The 23,185-nt window shown below is 42.3% G+C and overlaps 4 protein-coding genes across 4 annotated transcripts; 2 read left to right on the top strand and 2 right to left on the bottom strand.

The window, feature by feature from the left end:
• Positions 1 to 1,742: 1,742 nt before the first annotated feature.
• LOC127754792 (uncharacterized) lies at positions 1,743 to 6,681 on the top strand. The gene is made up of 5 exons (XM_052280378.1): positions 1,743 to 2,333; positions 3,375 to 3,484; positions 3,560 to 3,928; positions 4,644 to 5,328; positions 6,120 to 6,681. The coding sequence occupies exons 1-5, from the start codon at positions 2,036 to 2,038 to the stop codon at positions 6,200 to 6,202; spliced, it is 1,545 nt and encodes a 514-aa protein (XP_052136338.1). The 5' UTR covers positions 1,743 to 2,035; the 3' UTR covers positions 6,203 to 6,681.
• Positions 6,682 to 8,081: 1,400 nt separating this feature from the next.
• On the top strand, positions 8,082 to 9,108 carry LOC127759933 (uncharacterized). The gene has a single exon (XM_052284146.1). It carries the CDS (start codon positions 8,082 to 8,084, stop codon positions 8,853 to 8,855), a length of 774 nt encoding a protein of 257 aa, XP_052140106.1. The 3' UTR covers positions 8,856 to 9,108.
• A 2,269-nt stretch (positions 9,109 to 11,377) lies between these two features.
• Positions 11,378 to 17,182, bottom strand: LOC127760724 (RNA-binding protein BRN1-like). Its single transcript, XM_052285021.1, has 9 exons — positions 16,631 to 17,182; positions 15,434 to 15,516; positions 14,097 to 14,148; positions 13,890 to 14,015; positions 13,695 to 13,777; positions 13,254 to 13,436; positions 12,504 to 12,840; positions 11,991 to 12,134; positions 11,378 to 11,887 (listed from the first exon to the last, which is right to left on the bottom strand). The coding sequence occupies exons 1-9, from the start codon at positions 16,872 to 16,874 to the stop codon at positions 11,757 to 11,759; spliced, it is 1,383 nt and encodes a 460-aa protein (XP_052140981.1). The 5' UTR covers positions 16,875 to 17,182; the 3' UTR covers positions 11,378 to 11,756.
• A 4,157-nt stretch (positions 17,183 to 21,339) lies between these two features.
• Positions 21,340 to 23,164, bottom strand: LOC127760538 (photosystem II reaction center PSB28 protein, chloroplastic). Its single transcript, XM_052284820.1, has 2 exons — positions 22,952 to 23,164; positions 21,340 to 22,030 (listed from the first exon to the last, which is right to left on the bottom strand). Exons 1-2 carry the CDS (start codon positions 23,025 to 23,027, stop codon positions 21,564 to 21,566), a joined length of 543 nt encoding a protein of 180 aa, XP_052140780.1. The 5' UTR covers positions 23,028 to 23,164; the 3' UTR covers positions 21,340 to 21,563.
• Between the last annotated feature and the right edge of the window lie 21 nt (positions 23,165 to 23,185).

Raw genomic sequence — 23,185 nt, 5'->3', positions numbered from 1 at the left:
TTCGTAGCTAGATTTATATTGAAATGGTTAGCCGATTATATATTTATAGGCAAGAAATTAGTATCGTGTTGTTTCGTACGAAGAAACTATTTATATCTGAAGCGTATAAATTTTTATATATCCTGGAGCCAGAATTGAATGTTGTACAAGTAAAAATAAACTTGAGATCAGATCAATATGTTTTAACTATATGACTTAAATTAGAAGGGTGCTTCAAATATACTCTACAAAACTCCATCCTATGTTGTCTAAAATATATACTCTCTTCATTTTAGAAAATGTTTATTTTTTTTCCATTTCACATATATCAATACAAAACTCAAAAGACTATAATAGCTCCACTTTATCAAATCACAATGTAATTATTCCTCTCTTTAATTACTTGCAATACATTTATATCGTATTTTCACAAATTCCGATACAATAATTACTAAAAAAATTAATTTGAGACAAATGGGAGAGGTTAAAAATAAACTTATTATGCGACTGAGAAAGTATATATGTTTTATGCTTCTTCGTATGAAAATACAATGTTATGCTTGTTATACAGTGTATTTGTGTTGTTTTTTAATTGTATTTGTTCGTCCCTCTACTTCAAAATAACTCCAACTAAAGTTACTATTTATCTTCTGGTCAAAAAATAAATAAAAATTACCATTTCTCTAGATGTTAAAAAATAAACCATCAAATCATACACTCTTAGAATTTTAAGAATGTTAAAATCCCTGGACTTGAAAAGAAACAAAGAAGAGTGAGGTGCATGAGCGGTCGCTAAACTTGTGCGAGCGTGTCATCTAGATCCCTAAACTTTCAAAATGCATTTTCGGGTCCCAAACTTGCCTTGAGGTGTCATCTAGATCCAAACGAGCTCTAACCCGCTCCATGCGCTGATGTGGCATGCCACGATAGCACCTACGTGTTAGTCGGACCCACGTGTCAGTCACATAGAAAAAATAAAAAAACATAGTTTATCCTCTCTACCTTAGAATTTTTATCTTTTTATTACCTAAGAGGAGAAAATATGGTTTTTAATTTTATTTTTTATATATGCTTGACATACGGATTTCACTGACATATAGGTGCCTCCGTAGCAATGCCACGTCAGCATATGGAGCGGGTTTGAATCCATTAGGACCTACTCCCTCCGTTTCACAATGTAAGTCATTATAGCATTTTTCACATTCATACTGATGCTAATGAATCTCGACATATGTATCTATCTAGATTCATTAACATCAATATGAATGTGGGAAATGTTAGAATAACTTATATTGTGAAACGGAGGAAGTATATAACACACATGACAAGTTTAAGGACTTAAAAATACATCTTGAGAATTCGGGGACTTAGATAACACACATACACAAGTTTAGAGACTGCCTATCTACTTAAAAAAAACTACACCTTCTAGGTAGCTACCACTCAAACACTCACAAGGTTCACTGGCCATAGAAGATCCAACCCCTACTTTGCCCCCTTCCAAATTCAAAATCTTCAAACCAATCCTCACCAAAACCCCAGATAAAACAAACCAATCACAACACCATGAAAAAGGAAAAAGAGAAAGAAAAAGCTAAACCTACAAATTTATTCCACACCAACACAACCACAAAGAAATTAACGACCTTAATTTAATAAACCGAGCCAACAATAAGTGAGCTTTACCCACTTAACTCTAGTCTAGTCCACTACTACTACTACTACTCGGCGTGGTCAGGTCAGGTCAGGTCAGGTCACTCCAACCGCAGCGCTGCTCGTCGTCTTCCTCCCTTCCCTTCCAAAATTCCACTCCAATTCATTTCACGTTTCACCTTCGGCTCGGTGCGGTGCGGTTTACCTCTCACTTTCTCTCACCTTCCCTCGCCCACCTCAATCTCCTCCTCCTTAAGCAACGACGCCGCAGCAGCGGAGGACCACCACCCAGCCCTAGCTCCACCAACCGGATCGCCCCCCCCCCCCCCCAAGCAATGGCGTCCAAGGAGGCGGAGGCGGCGGCTGCCTGGCGCCGGGATGCGTCGTGGTGAGATCGCGCCGCATGGGGAAGGAGGCCGTCGGCGAGGGGCAGCACCAGCAGCAGCGCCCGCCGGATGGGGCAGGGGGCGGAGGAGGCGGAAGAGGAGGAAGAGGAGGAGGAGGAGGAAGGGGAGGTAGCGGGCGACTGGGGTGGTGGTGGTGGTGCTGCTGCTGCGGTGTCGGTGGGGTGGTGCGGCTGAAATGCGTGGCGGCGCTCGTGCTCGGCGTCGCCGTGCTGCTGTCGGCGGTGTTCTGGCTCCCGCCGTTCGCGCGGCGCGGGAGGGGATCAGAGGGCCCGGATCCGGGCGCCGGCTTCGATGGTGAGAGCCCCGCATTGCCGAGATCTCTCGCCTTGCTCGCTTTTGATTCCGTTTCGTTTCCGTTGCGTCTGGTTGCAATGCCCCCCCGACGAGCGGAATCTGCGGTTCGATTTCTGATTAGCTCGTGGCGGATTCATGAGTAGGCAGTGTTTCTGAGGTTTGGATCTGGATGTACGGAAATTTGAACTGACTGTGACGACCCTGGTCAATGCGATTTATGTTTCGTTCGATTTGGATGCGAGACGGATTAATTTAGCCTTAGCGTAGCCATTCTATCAGAGGATACCATGCAAATTTCCTCGCGTATAGCTGTTTTCTGCTAGATTTGATGTCGGTATTTGATCTGTATTGCGTTAGCCATGTGTCGGTGCTTGTTTTGCACAATGAGTAAGTTAGAATTTAATGCTAAAAGTGGCAACTCCGTCACTCTCAGCTTGTGGTTCCATACAATTACCGAATTTGGTGAGCTGTGACCCAACTATTTTGTGAGAATTGCACATCTGTGTAGGAGGTTCTGTCACTGATATTTGTGTTGGTGCCCATTTCCCTTTTTGCATTTTTCAAAGGTTTGCAATGGCTTTATTGAAATGCTGAAGTTGAACCGTAGTAAATTACTAGCCAATAATTCAGGTTGCAGTCCATTCCATATTTATTACTTCCTCCGTTTCATATTATAAGACTTTCTAGCATTGCCCATATTCATATATATGTTAATGAATCTAGACATATATGTGTGCCTAGATTCATTAACATCTATATGAATGTGGGCAATGCTAGAAAGTCTTATAACCTGTAACGGAGGTAGTAATTGTCTAATGTGGAAAAGCCTGTTTGGCATTTACTGTTTACTGAAATTGCACTTTTGGAATGGTTTGCAGAACTTTTTAATCTTTATTTCGGTCATTCTGCAGTACAAATATAATGTTCTTTATTCTGTTGTGTAGAAGTACTGGAAGTCTAGAATTGCACAATACATGTCAATCCTTCTAAGCACTTTATTTTAAGACGCGTGTCTTACGAACCGATATTTTTTTCTTCCAGCTGATATAGTGGCAAGCTTTAGGCTGCACAAGATGGTTCCTGAGCTGAATGGAAATGCATCAAAGCTTGAATTGGACATTTATGAGGAAATCGGCATTCCTAACTCCACTGTATGGCCTGCAGACATCTTTTATTTATACATTTCTTTCATCACGTCACAATCTGATGTTTGAATACCTATACAGGTGGTAGTAAATTCACTACAATTAGTTGGATCAAACTGGACAAATGTTATCTTCAGCATTGTGCCTTATCCAAAGAATTTGACTTTATCGTCAACAGGGCTGAGCATTCTTAGGTCTTATTTTATGTCCTTTGTCGTGCGGCAGTCGACACTCCAGTTAACCGAGTCCTTATTTGGAAATTCATCGTCCTTTGAAGTGCTTAAATTCCCAGGAGGAATTACAATCATTCCGCCACAAACTGCTTTCCTTCCTCAGAAACCTCATGCAACTTTTAACTTCACTCTTAATTTCCCAATCTACAAAGTGCAAGACAGAATCGATGAGTTAAAGGATCAAATGAAAACTGGGTTACTGCTCAATTCCTATGAGGTTAGTGGTACCTTCTGGCTTAACTCATTTTATATTACCTTCATTGTAGTTATTAAGTTATATGGTAATGTGATTATACTAATGAATTCTGTTCATTTTATGTCGCCTCCTTTGAAGTTTCCTTCATTTTTAAATATGTTAGTTTTAGATATTTGTTTAATTTAGGCACTTTCTCATGTGACATGATGTACACACACAATCCTGTAGACATAGCATGCTTTGCTGCATTTCTTCCTCATGATTTCTGGTGCTACTGAACAATCTTGGTTCAGGGGTGCGCGCACAAAGTTAGGTCCGTAAGCATGAGAGAGCACACAGTGCTTGAACAGGTGATTTTAAGGATATGCTCTTGATTTAAAATTTTTCATGAAGCCACATGGAAAAGGGGTGCAAGATTAGCATAGCCAACCCAAGGAAGTCTCTGTTTATCTGTCTACAGTCTCATCATACTTGAATTTATACCATTTTCTGCTTTATAAATACATGTGTCCATTTCATTTTCATTTTATTCTATGTACATACAAATAACGGATGATGCTTTTGATATAGTCTGCTAAGAACTATCTGTAAAGAAAGGGGCTGGTATTTTTAATCCATCATATGAATTTCTATTGGTGGATCTTACATTTTGTTGTGAAAAAGTTGATTAGTGTATATTGTATCATTGCCTTCTTTTTATTCTTGGCTTAAACTTATATTATTGTGTGCATTGTAGAATCTGTATATCAAGTTGGCGAATTTGAATGGTTCAACGGTTGACCCTCCAACTATTGTTGAGACCTCCATTTTTCTTGAAGTTGGGAATCACCAGCCATCTGTACCAAGGATGAAGCAGTTGGCACAAACAATTACTAATTCATCTTCAGGAAACCTGGGTCTGAACCATACCGTATTTGGCAGGGTGAAGCAGATAAGCCTTTCATCCTATCTTAGACATTCTTTACATAGTGGGGGTGGTTCTGAAGCACCTAGTCCAGCACCCATGCACCATCATGGTCACCATCACCATCATCACCATCACCATGGTCATGAAGACAGCAGGCATTCGGCTCCGGCTCAGGCTCCAGTACATTACCCTGTGCATGAACCCAGATATGGAGCTCCACCTCCATCTCGGTGTCCATATGGTACTGACAAGCCAAAGAATAAAGCTCATGTAATGCCAGCTCCTGAGCCTACAGCCAATGGCCATCATTTTGCTTCACCAGTTGCTTTGCCACCTCACTCACTGTCACCACGGAATCCCAATGTGCACAGTAGGTCCCCTATTCCATCCCCTCCAGTTCTTCCAGAACCACCTTTGCCCACTGTTTCTTTTGCTCATGCTCATCCTCCAAGTGAACATACATCAAGAAGAGATCCTGCTGGATTGTCGGCTCTGGCCCCTGCACCTCATTCATGTAAGTTTTTTGCCTTATCTTTTTAACATTCTCTCAACTGCTAATGAGTGTTATCTCTAAGAGGAATTCATTCGTTCACTTTAGAATGTCGGAAAAGAATACTATAGGATTCTTGTAGTACTAATTATATCCAGCTGGACAATTTGGACTTCTGTTTTTTACTTGCTGTTTCTGCTCCTGAGGCTAATACGGTAAATCCATTTTGTTTGATCTTTACGCTGATTGCTGAATCGAGGTTGCATTTCTGTGAAGTCCAGATCAGGCTTGAGTTTGCCTATCTGCTGATGGTACCTCAGCTAAATGGAGTTTTAGTTCAGCTCACAATTGATTGAGATAAACATTCATAGGTTTTCTTCTGGGCAAACAAGTACCTCCATCTTAGAAAGCATAGTTTTGTAATCCTTGGGATATAGTTGCCTTGGATGGCAAAATATTTGTGAGCCAAGAGAAAAGCTCAGTTACGCTAGATAGTGTACGCCAAGGTGAAAAGTCAAAATCAAACAAGTTATTTTGGATGGGATAAGAAATTTCCTCTGCTAAATTTTATATAGTCGTGTTTTAACATTAATCGTTACCATGTCTTTTATGGCTCATGCTCATTTTTCAGTTTATGTTTGATTTATATCTGTATCTGATTTATGCAATCATTTGAGAACAGTGCATTACTCAATTGCATCATGAATTTACAATACAGTAAAAACGCTATTGATGAATCTATGCTTATAGAGTTATAATCTGTTTACCTCATGTATCAGCTTTCATTTTTTTTACCATTCATTCTGCTGTTGCAGCAAACGCTACTCGGAGCCTGTGGCGTTCCATTCATTGGGCCAACATTGTGCCTCTTGTGTGTATTCTAATGAGCCTACTATGACGAAGAAACACGCGGCTAGACAGATGTAAATTAGGGAGGTTTCAAGATGATGAGGCACCACCTGTTCTTGTCTGGCTGTAGCCGGCCGATCAGCTCCCGGGCCGGCGGGCAAGCACAATACAGCGTCCCACACGGCCTCGGCGTGCTGTTATACTTCTTGTTAGTGCATGTAAATATGGATGGGTTGGGGGGGGGGGGGGGGGGGTATAAGGCAAATGGGCAGCAGCTGTGCCTAGGTCAAAGCCACGGTGGTGGCAGGCCCTTGTCTAGCACTTGTTGCCCGGGTTTTGCTATGTACTACTGCTGTTGAGAAGAGGATCTTCAAGTGTAAAAACCACTTCTTTTTTCTTTTTAATATGAGAGGGGCATAGAATCTACCTCCAATTTTCAGAGGTCTATTTTGGGACTATGCTCTGGAGCATCTGTCTTGTTGAACCTATAGTTTCTCATAATTTTTTGAGGGCTTTCCTCTTGAACCAGATTGGTGGATTGTTTCTGATCAGTTTGCTTCTGAACCGTACAAGGTTACTGGCCAAGCGTTTGCAATCTCATTTTGGGTTGAAACGCAATCCAGCGCGATGACGAATTTCATGGAATTTTGTTAAAATTCGTTTGAAATTCAACATAGATCCAGCAGTTTGGAAGAGCTCAGAACTCCAAGTGATAAAATTCAATAAATTTGTGAACCAAGCCTAGCCCACCACATTGAGGCTGGGGACTACAGTTGATGTATTAGGGCACTCACTCAGGGTTTACAAAACCGCGCGATTATCGCGGTTACCATGCACGGTAACCTTTTTGGTTTTTAAAACCACGACATGTCTCACGGTTACCACGCGGTAAGGGGAATCCTGCTCACAGTGCGTCCTGGAAAATGCCACGCCTGGGCTTCCAACTGAGCTAAAGAACCATATTAGCTTCATACTTCACAATGCATGTTGCTTGGAGTGGGTCCTACCTATCTCTCTCCACTCACTTTTATCTCTCCCTCTCTCTCCTCTCACACTTTCCCCACCATTCTCTCTCCCGGGCGAATGAAGCGAAGCGGCGGCACGCTGAGCTCCACGCCTCCACCTCTCCTCGTCGGGGCCAAAGGCGGCGATGTCATTGTTCGATAGCGTCGGCGGAGCGGCGGCGACACCGAGCTCTACGCCTCCATCTCTCCTCGTCGGGGCTGGAGGCGGTGACGCGACCTATGCTGCGGGCGGAGCTTCCCGTCCGGCCTCCTCCCTTGGCGGTAGGCATGGATCGGGGGGCTGCACGGCCAGCGAGCTTCGGCCGAAGCAGATCGGGGAGGACGACGGCATCGGTGCTTCTCCCCTCCCTCCCCCTTCTTCACCTTTTCTCTTGTGGACCCAAAAGCTGTAATTCTAACGATTCTTGGCGAGGCTCCGAACTATGTCTAAGTGGAGGGGAATCTTTAAGCTGCCTGCATGAGGGAGAATGATACCTAGGTGCACCGTGAATGGCCTTAGGGCACTTGTGCTCGAACACCTGTCGTTAGTGAGGACTGAGGAATCAGTCGTCGGTTTGTATCAGTATCAGAATTTACAATCCTTCGCGTGAAATTTCGTGATTTCAAGGTGATTCAAAATCAGATTTCGAGAAATTCAAATTCGCAACAGTAAATCCGGTCAAAACTATTCTCGGCTTACGACATCTCGCAGTCTCGCTTATGAATCCATGATATGAGATGTGATACATTAGCATTCTAGCATGGCGGTGGGCATTGAACGGCCGCTTCTGCCGAAGAGAGAGAGATTCCCACCTCCCTCAGTCCCTCCCGCTGCCCGTACCAGTACGATTACGACCAAAGTTAAACTGCTGTCGAGTTGTACTCGCACTAACTGATCCACAGCGCGCACCGGCTCCGCCTTCAATGCATCATCTTCGCCTCTCGACTCGATCTGCCACTCGCCCAACCATATTTACATCCCCACTCTTTAATCACCACCCTCCTCTCGCTCTCTCTCGCCATCGATCGATCGTCTCAACCTCAACCACATTATTGCAAATAATTAACCACATTGCCAATCTGCATTTGCGAAATGTCGCGTGCTCGCGTCACGAGCTGCTGAAATACCTCGCCTTCTCCTTCTCCAGCTCCGGTGATCATCGGCTGATCGCCATGCCGTCGTCTTACCTGATGAGCAGGAGGTTCTCCTACCGCAGGCTCAAGAAGCTTCCAGCGGCGGCGCCGCCTGATGTGCCGCAGCAGCTGCAGGAGCAGTACTACGCGGCTATCACCGCCGCCGCCGCGGGCGGCGGCGGCGGCATTGGCAGGAGGAGGAGGGTGAGGTGGAGGTCGTTCGGCGATGGCGGCGGCGGCGGGAGGAGGATGAGGCCGAGGCTGAGGATCTCGAGGCTGGCGAGGGTGCTGCGGAGGAGGGCGGCGGCGGTGGGCGGCGCGGTGAGGGCGTCGGTGGCGAAGGTGGTGCGGCGGCTCAGGGAAGGGAGCCCCTACGTCGGTGACCTCTTCGCCGGGAACTACATGTTCATGCAGGTCACCCCGTCGCCGACCATGGCCGCCGCTGGCTTTGCCAAGAACGGCGTCGTGCCGTACTACCACCACGGCATCATCGCCGGCGGCAAGAACAGCAAGCTCGGCACGACGTGTTCACCTAGCGTGATGTACAAAGTTAAGTTCAATTAGTTTGATTTGACACAGACCACTACTTAATTGGATATCATGTCGTCATTCTCTTTTTCCTTTTTTTTGAACGATTGTCAAAGTGTCAAAATAATTAGTTACTCGAGTAAAGTAAAGTTAATTACTTGTGTATACGAGGCCCCGTTTTGGATGACAGGATGATTCCGTAGGACATTGCTTTGTTCTGCTGCAGAAGCAGAATTATTCGATTTGCTGCGAGTTTGTGGGGGCTCATACGTATACGTCATTGGTTGTAAATTTTGTTCGATTTGAGCACAGACATCGCAATTAGTTTGTGTTGTGCGTGGACTGGAGGGTGGACCATTGCCAGATGGGCAGTCGTGCGCATCGGCAGAGGCGGCGAGACAGCGCGATGCGAGTTGCGAGGGAGAGGAGGACACGCGCCGCCCGGAGACGCCGCGGAGGCCATCGGTCGCCGTCGCCGGCGAACACCGGGATTCGATAGAGATCGAAAAGTAGGTGATTTTCGCAGGAGCGGAATATTGGTAACGGTCAGACTTGGCTCTGTTTGCAACCCTTGTTCCCAACACATTTCCCTTGTTTTTCGCACGCACGCTTTTCAAACTGCTAAATTGTATATCTTTTAAAAAGGTTTATATATGAAAGTTGCTTAAAAAAATCAAATTAATCCATTTTTGAAAAAAATAGCTAATACTTAATTAATCAGGTGCTAATGGATCGTTCCGTTTTCCGTGCGGAGAGAATATGTTCACATCGAGCTCATGCGAACACAGAGGACTTCTGCCGCCCGTTTGACACAGCTTTAATAAAAAATAATGAAGTCCGGAACTGAAGTCCACATTTTCTGGAGCTGAAGTTTAACCAAATAGTTTCAACTTCAATATAAAAATAAAAAATGAAGTGAGCTGACTAAAGTGTTATAATAAAATGAATTAGGGAGAGAATTGGGTTTAAGTAACTCCATAACTTTAGTTCAAACCCAACTTCTGAAATTAAATTTAGGAGTTTAGATCCTATCAAATAGGGAGGTCACACGCGATCAAACCATACAACTATGTCACTACCAGAGCAATCTGGGCCATCAGATCTCTTCCATTTCCCCTTCCAAACTTTGCCGGAGAGGAGATGACCTCCCCACCTTCACCGCCGCCTCTTGTCCAAACCTGTTGCTAGGTGGAGAGTGATTTGCAAAGAGGATCATTTGGGGCGGGATGGCCACACGGCGTCGATGGCGAAGAGCCCCCTAATCCCCTACTCCCTCCGTAAAAAAAAAATCACCTAATTATGGATTCAAATATAGGATTAGTTTTTTTTCTGGGATGGAGAGAGCGGCAACTACAACGTTTGTGCAGGCTACGCCGTACGTCGCAGACCATGGCCAGCCTGGACAAGGGGAGCTTCGTGCCGTGCTACCAAGGGATCGGTAAGCATTATTACAGGTTTGTGGTACTCACCAGTCACCAGACTGTTTTCTCGTACCAAGGTACTCCTTCCGTCGTCTCATGTTACAATAAGTCGTTTTAGATTTAAACTAAGCTGATTTTTTTAGTTTATTCAAGTTAATAAAAGTATATAGTAGTAACATCAAATTCATAATTGAATATTTTGATAGTATATTTGTGTTGAAAATGTTGCTCTTTTTTTTTTATAGATTTGGTTAAATTTAAGGAAGGTTGATTTAGGACAAACCCATAATGTAATACTATGGAACAGAAGGAGTGATGTTTAATTCAAGCAGATAGCTTGAGATTGAATTCCTGATGATGCACTGCGGAGTAATTCAAACTCTTTCACTGTTTCACATGCCCAAACTGAGTAGAGACTAATCAGTGAGTTTGGTGCAGAATGCAGATGTGCCTAATGAGCCGTGCATGATAACCGTACAGCTACTCAGCTAACGCGTCCTAGGCTGTGTTTAGATCCAAAGTTTAGATCCAAACTTCAGTCCTTTTCCATCACATCAACCTGTCATACACACACAACTTTTCAGTCACATCATCTCTAATTTTAACCAAAATCCAAACTTTGTACTAAACTAAACACAGCCCTACTCAGATAACCCGTTATGCACACGCAATTAAGTACACTGTCACAATCATAGCCAAAGCTGGCAAACTACACAGCACGATCCATTTTGATGTTGGTAGCGGCGAGCCAGAAAGGAGAAACTCTTTTTCAAAAGTTCAGATGAATTTACTGCGAAACCATTGGCCGTTTCGCGGCTGTGGCGCCCCCTACCGGTTAATTCAGGGTAAGCACAAGCAATTGCAGCGTAGTCCTGTCGCTGCTGGTTGCACATGAGAAAGGACAAAATTGTTGTTGGGACAAGCTAGAAAGAATACACTGTGTTGGGGCCCATGGCATGGCCATCTGGAGTTGTTGCACGATGGAGTGCAGGGGGTCCATTGCTTTTATCTTTGTTCTGAATTTCTGATCTGCATCTGCTGCTCAGAGCCTCAGACATCAAGCTCTCGCCCCACCAAATTTCATATTCTGAATCTTGTCAAATGATACTCCACGTTAGTACTGACAAATTATTACTACTCCACTTAATATGAATCACTGACAAGCATTTTCCAAAAGCATCAGATTTCCATGGGGGATTTAGACATGATAAGTCAATAATGGTTCAGATAATAGTTTTGGGTGAGTCCGGAATCGTGTCAATGAGAAACCGGAATCACTGTCAGGAGAAAATGTCCACAATTGAATGAATCTGACTTCTGATGTACAAGGGTCTGATGAAACAAATTCTACCACTAGGCTGCAGTAAATTACACGACGTAACAGTGTTCAAGAATGTGAATTGAACAAAGAAGATACACGAAGCTCCCAATGCTGCGGCCAGAGCAAACAATTCAACGATCAATTATCTGACAAATATGTACCAGGAACCTGATCGCGTGGTCATCATAGTTTTCGTCAAAAGGGTTTACTGTGCTTGGAGTTGTCTCTCTTGAGTTGTACTTTGAGTTTTTTACTGCCTAACTGGAAACCGTTCATCACACCAATGGCTGCCTGTGCGGAAGCAGGAGAATCGTAGCTTACAAAACCTGCACCCGTTAGAAAACAATTAGCAGACTATAAGCAAAATGTGTGTGTGTGTGTGTGTGTGTGTGTGAGAGAGAGAGAGAGAGAGAGAGAGAGAGAGATTACCAAAGCATTTGCTGGAACCCGTTGCTTTGTCTACAAAAACCTTAGCACTTAGTACTCTACCGAACCTCTGGAATGCATTGGAAAGGTCTTGGTCCCCATAATCTTGTGGGATATGATAGATAAATAGATTAGCTCCTGGAGGACCTGTAAGCATGAAGACTAGTCTTTAAAACATGATGGACTTCAAAATGACAGCTACACTGATAGTAAACATATATTCAGAAAGAGAGAGTATTAGTTAGCACAATCAGGTAGCTAACCATTCTTCAATATCTTTGTTAGATTTTTGTTCATCTCCTGAACTCTGATGTCCTTATATGCATTTGGATTCCTCACGTACAGAAGCACATTATAAACATTTCAGGATAACGTACATGGTATAGAATCAAAAGCCACATGATTTTTCTCGGAAAATGTATTGCTAAGGTTGCAGCTTTTTCCAGATAACATCTTGGAAGAAAACGGTGTTTTCTCCAGCACAAAGGCTAAAGGTGTAAGTAGAATGTGTCTAACCTTCTATTTGGCCGCCAGGATTGCTACTGGGACTAGAAGATGCAGGAGAATTTGCATTTACAATTGGAACTTTAATCGAACTGAACGAATTCCCGAAAGGACGATTATTCATGAGACCACCAGGGTAGGATCCAGCATACTGCACACCAGGTACAGGTGGATAAGGGCTGCTTAACTGCATTGCGTTGAATGATCTAGGAACTGAATTAGGGGACAGTTCAGGGTTGACTCCTCGTATAGAGTTTCCTTGATTAACAGGTTGAACCATGTTTGGGAATGTGGCTTGATTCTGCATAGGAGATAAGGGGTACTGCATAAGTCCGTATGTCCCTGGTGGCTGCAAAAGAAAACAAAATCAAACTTATTCCAAGCAAAATATGTGTGCATTAAAAAAAAAAATCTTAAGCACTCTCTTGAAGCTCAATACTAGGGTTTGAAGTACCGACAAAATTTTTCTTCTGTGAGAAAGTACCAACAATATAATGAAGAACGAAGATGAAGAATTTTAGCAGTTTGGACAAATGCCCCTTTTACACTGAATATGGCAAGAGCCACCATTTATGTGTGTAGCAGTACCAAATAGTGGCCATGAAACAACGTGAACCAAATTATTATTGGGGCATATCCTGATAATGTTTTCAGGTGACAAATAATATTTTTAAAGAAGAATATGACTAATATAGTTCTTGTGCTAAGTATACGACAATGTATGATGTAAAAAAAAAATATTAAGAGAAAAGCACAAGTCACCTGATAGCTAAATCCATTATATTGAGGCATATATCCCATCTGTAAAGCCCCAAATAATGAAGATTGTTGCATAGGACTCGCGCTAGGCATATTAGATGATTGCAATTGAGCCTTTTGTGCTTTTCGGGCCTGCCTTTCCTTTTCTGTATCGGCCCATTTGACAACCAATGGCACACTAGAGCCCTAACAAATAAATCAGAAGAGATTATAATATATTCATGAAAAATAACGTGGGGTTTGAGAAGGGATGTAACTGGATAATATAATGCAGACACAAGGTATCAAATAAATGCAATAGCAGAGAGTGTCTTTAGCTTTGACTGTTTATGTGTATCAGACTCATGACTAAGTAGAGCTATGGATCATGTTCATGTGTGAATTGCAGTACATTTCAATAACCACTAAGAATTTTTCTGCTATTCTAACTCATTTCTGGCAAACCTCTATTTTGTGCTTCCCATTTAGAGCCTCAATAGCTGCCACTGCTTGCTCCTTTGTTTCATATTTAAGGAATGCACAGCCAGCTGCAATAACACAGTTAATTTAACAAAAACATTAGGTATTGTAAAGTTCCAGAGTCAACCAGTGCTTCTAGCTCTAAATGGTTAGGAAAATAGGTTATTCACCAGATCTCACCTTTACTTGTTTGTTGTGAACCCCTTAAAATCTGTAAATCCTTGATATTTCCATATTTGGAAAATAAATCAGTCAATTCGGTGTCCGTTACATTTTTTGGAAGCATTCCAATAAAAAGCTTGTGTTCTGGAGATCATAGCAAGTACAAGCATGAGTGCAATAAAATCAATGGCAAAAAGAACAGTTCTATGTAAAGGGCAATCATACCTAGTCTCTCCAACTCTCCATCAGCATATTTTACTTGTAAAGGACTTGATGCCTGAATTGATGAAAGAAAACGAAGATTGTCATCAGATAAAAGAAAGAAGCAACTGGGAATGTTTGGCAGCTATTCATGAACAAGGTGTCACAACAGTAGCTATTAACACTATAGAAAAAAAATGTCACGTAAATGTGCCTTGCTGGCTCCCAAAGTCAGTGATTACCAACTACCACACTCATATGCACTCCAACTTTTTTCCAACATTAGGACAAAGTCCTAACTTCCAAGACTTTATAGTTTGTTTCTATCATCATCCATGTTTCACGTCTCAACATTACTCATCTGATTGGGAGTGGGATTAGATGTTCAGTCTTATTCTGTGATTAACTGGGTGAAGACACCTGAACTGTGAAAGTAACATCAACCTACATAATTTTTTAAAAGTTTCCAAAACTAGTGAAATCATGAAGCTTTTTCATTCCGAAGAAAGAATTTGGTCCACCAGAGTATGCACCAGAATTAGTTTGAGATTTTGTCCCTATCTCAAAAGTTCTATTCAAATCCTAATCATAACACTCAGTCCATATTGTTTGGTCAGTTGGGAGTTGGGACCTCAGTTAGGTATGCTACAAAACTGAAGCTACAATCAGTTCATTTCCATACAGGATGGGTACAAAAGTGTGATGGCCAGATTGGTGATCTAACTTTTGTTAGGCGTGCCACTATGAGAGTAAGATAGACCATCATGCAGCTGTTGACATGTTAAATTTCCTATAGATCCAACTTTATTGCTGTCAAAGACCAAGCACACCCACTACTTGTTCGTAGTGGTGTGGCTCGAAGTTTAGCCCTGCCTGAGGGTAAGTGTAATGTTTTTGTTTTCCAACCGAATATACATCCTTGAATCAGATTACTCGTTAAATATGCTAGCCATGAAACAAAACGTACAGAAACTAATACATGCATATCAGCAGCCTTGCAGCAGAACTGTGGAGAATAATGATGTTACTTATTGACTGAAAAATAAGGATAATCCATGTCCAGTGATTTTTAGACCACCCACCACAGATATTTAGCATGACCATTCCAAATTCTAGACCCCCTACCCAAGTCAAATTTCACCAGTGCCCCGCACTCCCACTACAGATTTCATTTTGGTCCCACCAAACAGCCAAATACATGCACAAGCTTCCAATGCTGTTCCTTGGCAACCAGATTATGGAATTTCAAAATCACATGTAATTTTCACCCCATAAACACGGGATCAGCTTGCAACAATTCAACTAAGGAAAACAGCATGAATTCAACTTTAGCATTGTAACATATTCCAACGATCACGTACCCCAGGAAGTGTGTGCTTATTGTGGTAAGCGTTCACTGCCTTGTCAGCCTCTTCCCTCGAGGGGCATATGAGGAAGCAGCACCCTGCATTAAGTTCATGACATCCAAAATTAGCATCAACCTGAGAGGCAGACAGATATAGCGAAGAAATAGAAAAAAAAAGAAGAAGAAAGGCTATCAGGTGGCATGGGGCTACAGAGACAAAGAGAAAAGCACAAGCGGAGCAAATCTGGCTTGTCAATGTCCCAAATAAGAAGGATGCAGCATATGCCTTCTAATTTTGCAGCGATGTCTGCTCCACCCAAGTTTCCATTTGTAGCACGATCTCTAGGGTCTATGAAGCATTGAAAAGTGACTACTCTACACAATGCTAACATAAAGAAGTGAAAATTCACCGAATCGGGTAAAAACCCAAACTATCATCATATTTCTAGTTCGCTCAAATTAGAATAAATCATTGAACAACGTAATAACTTAGTTATCTCGCATAATATAAAAAAATGCATGACCATCTTGCATTTCTGAAGTCCGAGCAAAGCTCAAAATAGCCAAACAGAAGTCCGAACAAAGCTCGTCTTATGATATTCTGAAGCCCGATCCAAACTAAGTTCCATGCTCCAAAGCTCGAGTAAGAAGTGCCAAAATTACTGGTGGTAAGAGAAAATAAGTGGCCTGATTTGTACTCGTAGAAAGCACATTTACGGCACAGCATTGCTCCCTAAACAAATTCAAGCTACGCACCCAAAGAAAAAAAAACGCCGATAAACGTTCCGATAAAACCGCATTTTGAAAAACAAAGCAGAAAGGTGAAATTCGAAACGGCGTTGGACAAATTCGACTGATGAAACGCAATTCAGACCAATACCACTCAAAATTCAAGCTAAGAGCCCCACCAACGCCCCCCACCAACCAGATTAATTCGGCGCGAGATCTCGCTCCAGCAATGGAGCATATCAAGGCTAAAATCAAGAAGCACACGAAAATCCAGCCAAAAACGCTCGAATTCATTCCTCCGACGACATTGCGCGGAACAATCGCCACAGAAGCACGCGCGGAAGAAGCAAAGCAAAGGGGGGGGGGGGGGGGGGGAACAAACAGCCGCGGAGCTCGAATTCCCCGCAGGCATTGCCCCCCAAATCGAGCCCCGGGGCACGAGCAAGCGCCCGCGAGCCCAGATCCGGGGCGTACGGATCCGCACCTCGCGAGGCCTTGGTGGCCTTGTCCTTGATGACGGTGACCTCGTCGACGATGGCCACCTCCTGGAACATGGCGAGCAGCTCCGCCTCCGTCATGTGCTTCGGCACCTGCCCCACGAACAGCTTCACGCTCTCCTCCTCCGCTCCACCACCCCCACCCCCACCACCACCACCAGCGGCGGCGGTAGCGGCGGCTCCTCCCCCCGCCTCCGCCGCCGCCGTGGCCTTGTCGCCCTCCTCCGCCATTGGGGCCCGCCCGCCCGCTAGGGTTTCCGCCGGGAAGCCGAGCTGTGTGCGTGGGCGTGGGCGTCGCCGCGTGCTCGGCTGCTGCGTCTGCGTCTGCCTCCGCTCTCCGCCTCGGCGCTTGCGGTTAAGCGGTTTTCTGGTTTAGTTTTTTGTGGGTTTAGGTGGTGGTGGAGATGATGAGTTGGAGTTGGGGAGCAATTAATAATTGCTAAATGGATATGCATGCAGTTGTTTGTACTGCTCCTCTCTCTCTCTCTCTCTCTATATCTCTAAACTTTCTCTCTCTACATGATGAGAGAGAAGAAGAAGAGGGAAGGACTTGAGAAGACAAGGGAGGGAGGTTGTTGTCCTTGTGATCTTCTTCTTCTTCTGTTGTTATAACGGTTTTCTTGCAGCTTCCTTTTCTGTTTCCTTGGATTTCTTCTCTTTTTTTATTTTTTTCTTAAAAATAAATCATTGTTTCTGTTCTGCAACTGCTCATATCAGAATATCTGATGAGTAGTAAGATCTTGGTGCAGAGGTAGGTATTGTCTGAATTTTTTTAAATTTTTTATCATGACTTGTAAATATATATAGTTTGTCATACTATGATTAATCAGAGAATTATGGTTTTGCATTTCTTTTTTTTTTTTTTGGTCTTGTCTCTATCATGAGGTCACAATTAATCAATTATATGGATATGACTAGTGCTGAATTTTATTTACCATGTGTGTTAGTCTGCTATTAAGACTTCAGTATGCAAAGTATGAGGTGGCTTAAAATTTTAGTTTTTCATGGGTGATAGAAGATAATGATGGTTTGTCGTGGAATGAAGGTTAGGTTAGACAGCTAATCAACCACGCATCGTGGGCATGAGTTTGACGAGCTCAAGATAATGGAGGTTATGTCAACTCATGGACCACTTCAAATTTCAAAATTTATACACCCATTTGTGTGCTGCAACTTGTATTAAGGACTCTGAATGCAGCTGAAATTTGGGACTACAACTATGTAATCATGTCAGCAATAGAGAAAATATATACTACTCCAACTATGTAATCATGTGATAGCGATTTGCAATTTCAAAAAACGGTGACTGAGTAGTGGATCATGCAAGATAAGAAAATAAAAACAAATACAATTGTGGGTTCTTTTAAAATTAAATTTGTATATTGAACACTACTAACACAAGTTTCGGTTTTGTTGCTAGATTGGGTTCCACCATGCATGCATGCATACATAGATTGGTTTCAAATGAAAGTAAATTAAATGGCAGCCATGGATCTGGGGAATGTTGGACAGGGACATAAAAGGCTACACAAGCCAATCGGAACAGCGGAACTCTCACTGTCAATCCTTCTAAAACAGAGCTGGCATGTTTGATTGGAGCTTGCTCTTCTCAACAAGTCTGTCTCAAAATGGAATAATTGGTTTTGCTCAGGTAAATCTGTCTAAATCGGTATCTCCTAATTGCGAATCAATGCATAAACATATACAAGGATGCTATATAATAGTATACGTAGTAGTAGGAACAATCTACTCCTACTTATCACAGTTGTCGACTTGTCATTGCCAGGTTCAAATTGAATCATACTTCATCCGTTTTATATTATAAGTCGTTTTTATTTTTTCCTAGTCTTTTAAGTTTGATCAGATTTATAAAAAAATATAATAATATTTAAACAAACAAACATGTTAACCATTATCAAAATACATTCAAGGTTACATTTAAAGAAACTGGTTTGATGTTGTAGATGTCGCTAATTTGTTTGACTAATAACAAAGTCAAAACGACATGTAATATGAAATGGAGGGAGTATTACATTGATATAACTATTCAATGATTCTGTGGTTACCTATTAATCTTCCCACATGAGCAAAAAAAAAAAAGTTACTAATGCAATGATACATGATCACTTGACTGTGAAAAAAAAACTCTTATAGAAAAAGATAAAGGACAGAGATTAGGAGGCTATGCTACTTAGCTCTCGATCCGCTTTTAATGATGGGGGTGCCCCATGAAACATGATCCAGATGTGTCTGAATGATTCGGGGCACTGCTGAAACCCAAAGCTCTCCTTGGATTATGCCTCCTGATCTTTAACAAAGCTGATCACTGTTTAGTAGTATTGTCGGATTTAGCAGGCACTTAAAAAATGAACCAGAATTGTAATCTTATCCATTTATTGTATATACTTCGTTGCAATTAACGACTTACCCAGATCCCTAGCTAATGAGCATTTATATGCGGCTCCTTCAGGTTAACTTCAGCAGAATGCAATATTACTATGATTAATTGCCCCAGGTCCGAACGAGTCAAATCAAATCATCCTCTGTTGTGTGCTTTGGTAGCAATAATAAGCCAAATTGCAACTTTCTGCTTTGCGAGGGAAGAAGCCTGCAGATACAGTGACACACATTCTGCTATGCCCAGACTCCAGAATCCAGCCATCCAGGCCATTACCTTTTCAGAAAGAAAGCAGATGTCTTTACTCTTTTAATAACTGTACTATTACTCCTAACTGCAGCGCCATATAGGGCAGGCTCACTCATCTGATCGGTAATCACACAGCTGGTAGATATTGTACTCTAGTCACACGAAAAAACGAATCTAAAATTAGATATAACACACTCTATTAATAAATCTGGAGAGAGCTATATCCAAATTCATAGTACTAGAATGTATCACATCCAATACTAGATTGGTTTTTTTTATGAGATGAAGAGAGTACTGGAAAGTGTCAATCTTAGATGAGAATCTCGACCATCCTAGCTAAGCATGTTTTCTCGGTTCACCTTTCTGATTGAGCGTCGAAACTCGACCCCCTGGTTTTCACCAAGTTTCAATCAGATTTTGATAAATTTTTAGTTAAATTTAATGTTCAACTTTTGAATACTCGAAAACCACTTGAAATTGCACTCGGAATCTACTTTGTCTCATGTTGAAACCTCAAAATTCCACAGTTATTTATCTGTTTTCGTCGAAAACATGAACCCTCCTTCCTCAAGAGAAGCTGAACAAATATTGGAGTGTGTACTGAAGAGCAGGAACCCAAAGTTACCCAGAGAAAGGACGGTCAGGTGTACAAACCGACAAGCATTTATACCACATTTATTACAGATGGAGGGAGAGATGGAGGCTTCCACATTTTAGTTAAAATTGAAGATGATGTGACTGAAAAGTTATGTGTGATGTGATAAAAAAGGACTGAATTTTGGATCCAAACTTTAGATCTAAACACAGGCAGAGATACCAGATTGCAATTGTTAAAAGAGGGCAAAGTGTGTGCGTGTGTGTGCATTTCTAGGCTGGATTCCAGTGCAGCCACATGCGTTGTGTCTGCTGCCGCCGCGACCCATTTAGGACAGGAACAGCCAAGCCACTAGCCCGTGCTGACCTGCTAGAATTAACCAGGTGAATCAACTTAATACTGCTCTAGGGCTGTGATCTTTCCTTCGAGTTCCTAACCTCACCTCCCTCTTTCTCCACGCACACGCTTCCTAAACTATCAAACGATGTGTTTTTTTTCAAAAAGTTCCTATATAAAAATTGCTTTAAAAAATTATATTAATTTATTTTTAATTTTTTTACTAATACTTAATTAATCATATACTAATCAGTCACTCCGTTTCCGTGAGAAGGGGAGAGGTCCCAACCCCTCCTAAAGAACGCAGCCGGCTCACCAGACACCACCAATATGTCTCTGTTTGATCCTCTTTGTCAAGCCCACAGCTAAGCTAACTCACTCCTTTAATTGCTTAATTAACTCCACCTGACACTGACAGGACAATTAGGCAGCTGCTGACCGTACTCATAAATTATACTTCCTTTATCCACAAACACAAATATATTTCACGTTTAAATTTATACTCCTTTACAAAAGTGGTGGACCCCACCTACCATGATAAATTTTGTAAATAACCCTTTGAACCTATTAATACTAGAAAACAATAAAATCTAAATGGTTAGTCACATGTAAAATCATATTTAGATGGATATGATTGGCAACTTACCAGTTCGTTAAAAAAAATATTTAGATGGATATGTCTATAGTAAAAAGATGGATAACACATTCTTAAAAAATGTATTTTTATTTATTTTAAATAATATTATAATGTATTTTTTCCTGTAACAAAGCACGGCGGAATTCAGCTTGCAAGCATTTATGGATGACTACCAATCATCTGTTATGATTCCTTGTATTTATCAGTGTTGCACTGAGTACGATGTTTTCTACTAATCAGATACTACTACCTCCATATTTTAATGTATGACGTCGTTGACTTTTTATCTAACGTTTGACCATTTGTCTTATTCAAAAAATTTATACAATTAACATTTATTTTATTGTGACTCGATTCATCATCAAATGTTCTTTAAGCATGATATAAATACTTTCATATTTGCACCAAAATTTTGAATAAAACGAATTGTCAAACGTCGATCGAAAAGTTAACGGCGTCATATATTAAAATACGGAGGGAGTACTATAGTAATTTTACTCCATATTAATCTCTGAAATGCTTATAGGGGCATTTACGAATACAAAATTGCACTCATAGAAGAAACGCAATCAATGCACACACCAAACAACTCATCATGTATCGAGCTTATGATGATCAGAATTCAGAGGTATTTACACTGAAAGAGCACACAGTACATGCTCAAGGCAGTGTGAGGGGGGAAAAAAGGAGAAAAAAAAAAGGCGATCACTTCTTGACGAACTGGAGGCCGTTGGCCTGGGAGTACCTCTCCATGAATCGCATGAACCTGTCCCACTCCCGCGGCGTGCGCATGACGTACTTGGCCTCGATGAGCGCCGGCTTGCCGTTGACGAACTTGGCGCTGACGTCCACCGACTGGAGCACGCCCTCGTCGTCGATCATGTAGAAGCCGGTGATGTCGCCGAGCTCCGCCGACGAGTCGAACACCGACGGCTGGTCGAAGGTGAAGATGGCCACGCCGTTGGTGCCGTCCCGGGACTTGGTCAGCCGCACGTCCGGGATCGTCTGCTCGTCGGTGCCCTGGATGAACTGGATCGCCGGCCTCGCCGCCATCATCACCACCTGCATCGACGGCCGACTCCGGTGGAGGGACGCCGGCTTCGTGCGCCGGCACTGCAGGGAGACGCCGCCGAACGATGAATGCAGGCTTTGGCTAGGGCCGCCTGACGAACCTGAAAAATGCCAAAATGCATAGCAGTAAATAGACTGATATTTAGTAGTATTACCTTGATAGTTTCACAGGTAAATTAACATGGTGCATGGGTTATTTTGCTGTTTAACAATCAAATGCTACACCAGATATGTTTGATCATGGCTTGAGGCTTGAGCTGTTGAGCTCCTTTGGATCTTCTTGCTTAATATGGGTGATTTCAATGGGACAATCTCTGAGAAAAAAAAATGTTTCTGACTGCATTTCTCAACATCCAGGTCAGATAATGCCATTTTTTTCTGAAACGTTTCTATTAAGATACACGATGTTTATATGAGCAAAGGTGTGTTGATTATGCTACAAGTAAAATATATTGTGTATGGACCAATTTATCTTCATTTCAGTCCTCAAAAATGTAAGAAAATTCCATGTCTCAATCCTGATTTCTGTGTATCAGGTTAATTCTTTTCCAGATATCTCTGAGCCGGTAATCACTAAAACTTTATACTACGCATATGTTTTTTTCTTTCCACATAGCTTTCATTCAGAGAAGAAAAGTTCGTCAGATAAGTCAACTACTATGAATGTGAGATATAAGCCAAGTAATCTGTGTAGCTCTACGACTACAGAGTTGAGAGTACAGTCCATTTTCTGAGCTTCCCAAGGCCTGAAACCTTGAACCACAGTTTAGTGATCAAATAATATGTGGCTAACTAGCTATGTGCTCAGTAGACAGAGGTATATTACATTAAGAAAAACAACTTAGCTTTATATCATGTTAATCCAAGGAAAATTACATTCTTAGCAAAGTATAACAAGCATGATGCAACAAAACAAACATAACTTCAAACAATCAATTCTGACCTATCAAAGCAAGAACAAAGCCCAGGAATATAATAACTACTTCGAAGAAATTAAAATGCAGCTTCACAGAGAGCCATACCTGCGGGGCATCGTCGGGGCTGTGCTCGTGCCGAGATCGGCGAGGCGACGGCGAGAGCTTTCATCACAGCGGCCATCCTGCTGCCGTTTGGTGGCTCTTGGAGGAGGTGGTGGTGGATGAGCGCCAAGGAGGAAGGAAGGAGAGGAGGGGTGAAATGCAGAGGGAGGTCGGGGTTTGAGTGGTGCAGAGGGGGAGGGGAATGCAGAGAGCGATTGGGTGGTGGCGTGTCTCAAA

This window comes from Oryza glaberrima, chromosome 1 (assembly GCF_000147395.1).
Source record: "Oryza glaberrima chromosome 1, OglaRS2, whole genome shotgun sequence".
NCBI lineage: Eukaryota > Viridiplantae > Streptophyta > Magnoliopsida > Poales > Poaceae > Oryza > Oryza glaberrima.
Note: the sequence above shows the minus strand (reverse complement) of the source record. Positions and strands in the feature narration are given on the sequence as shown.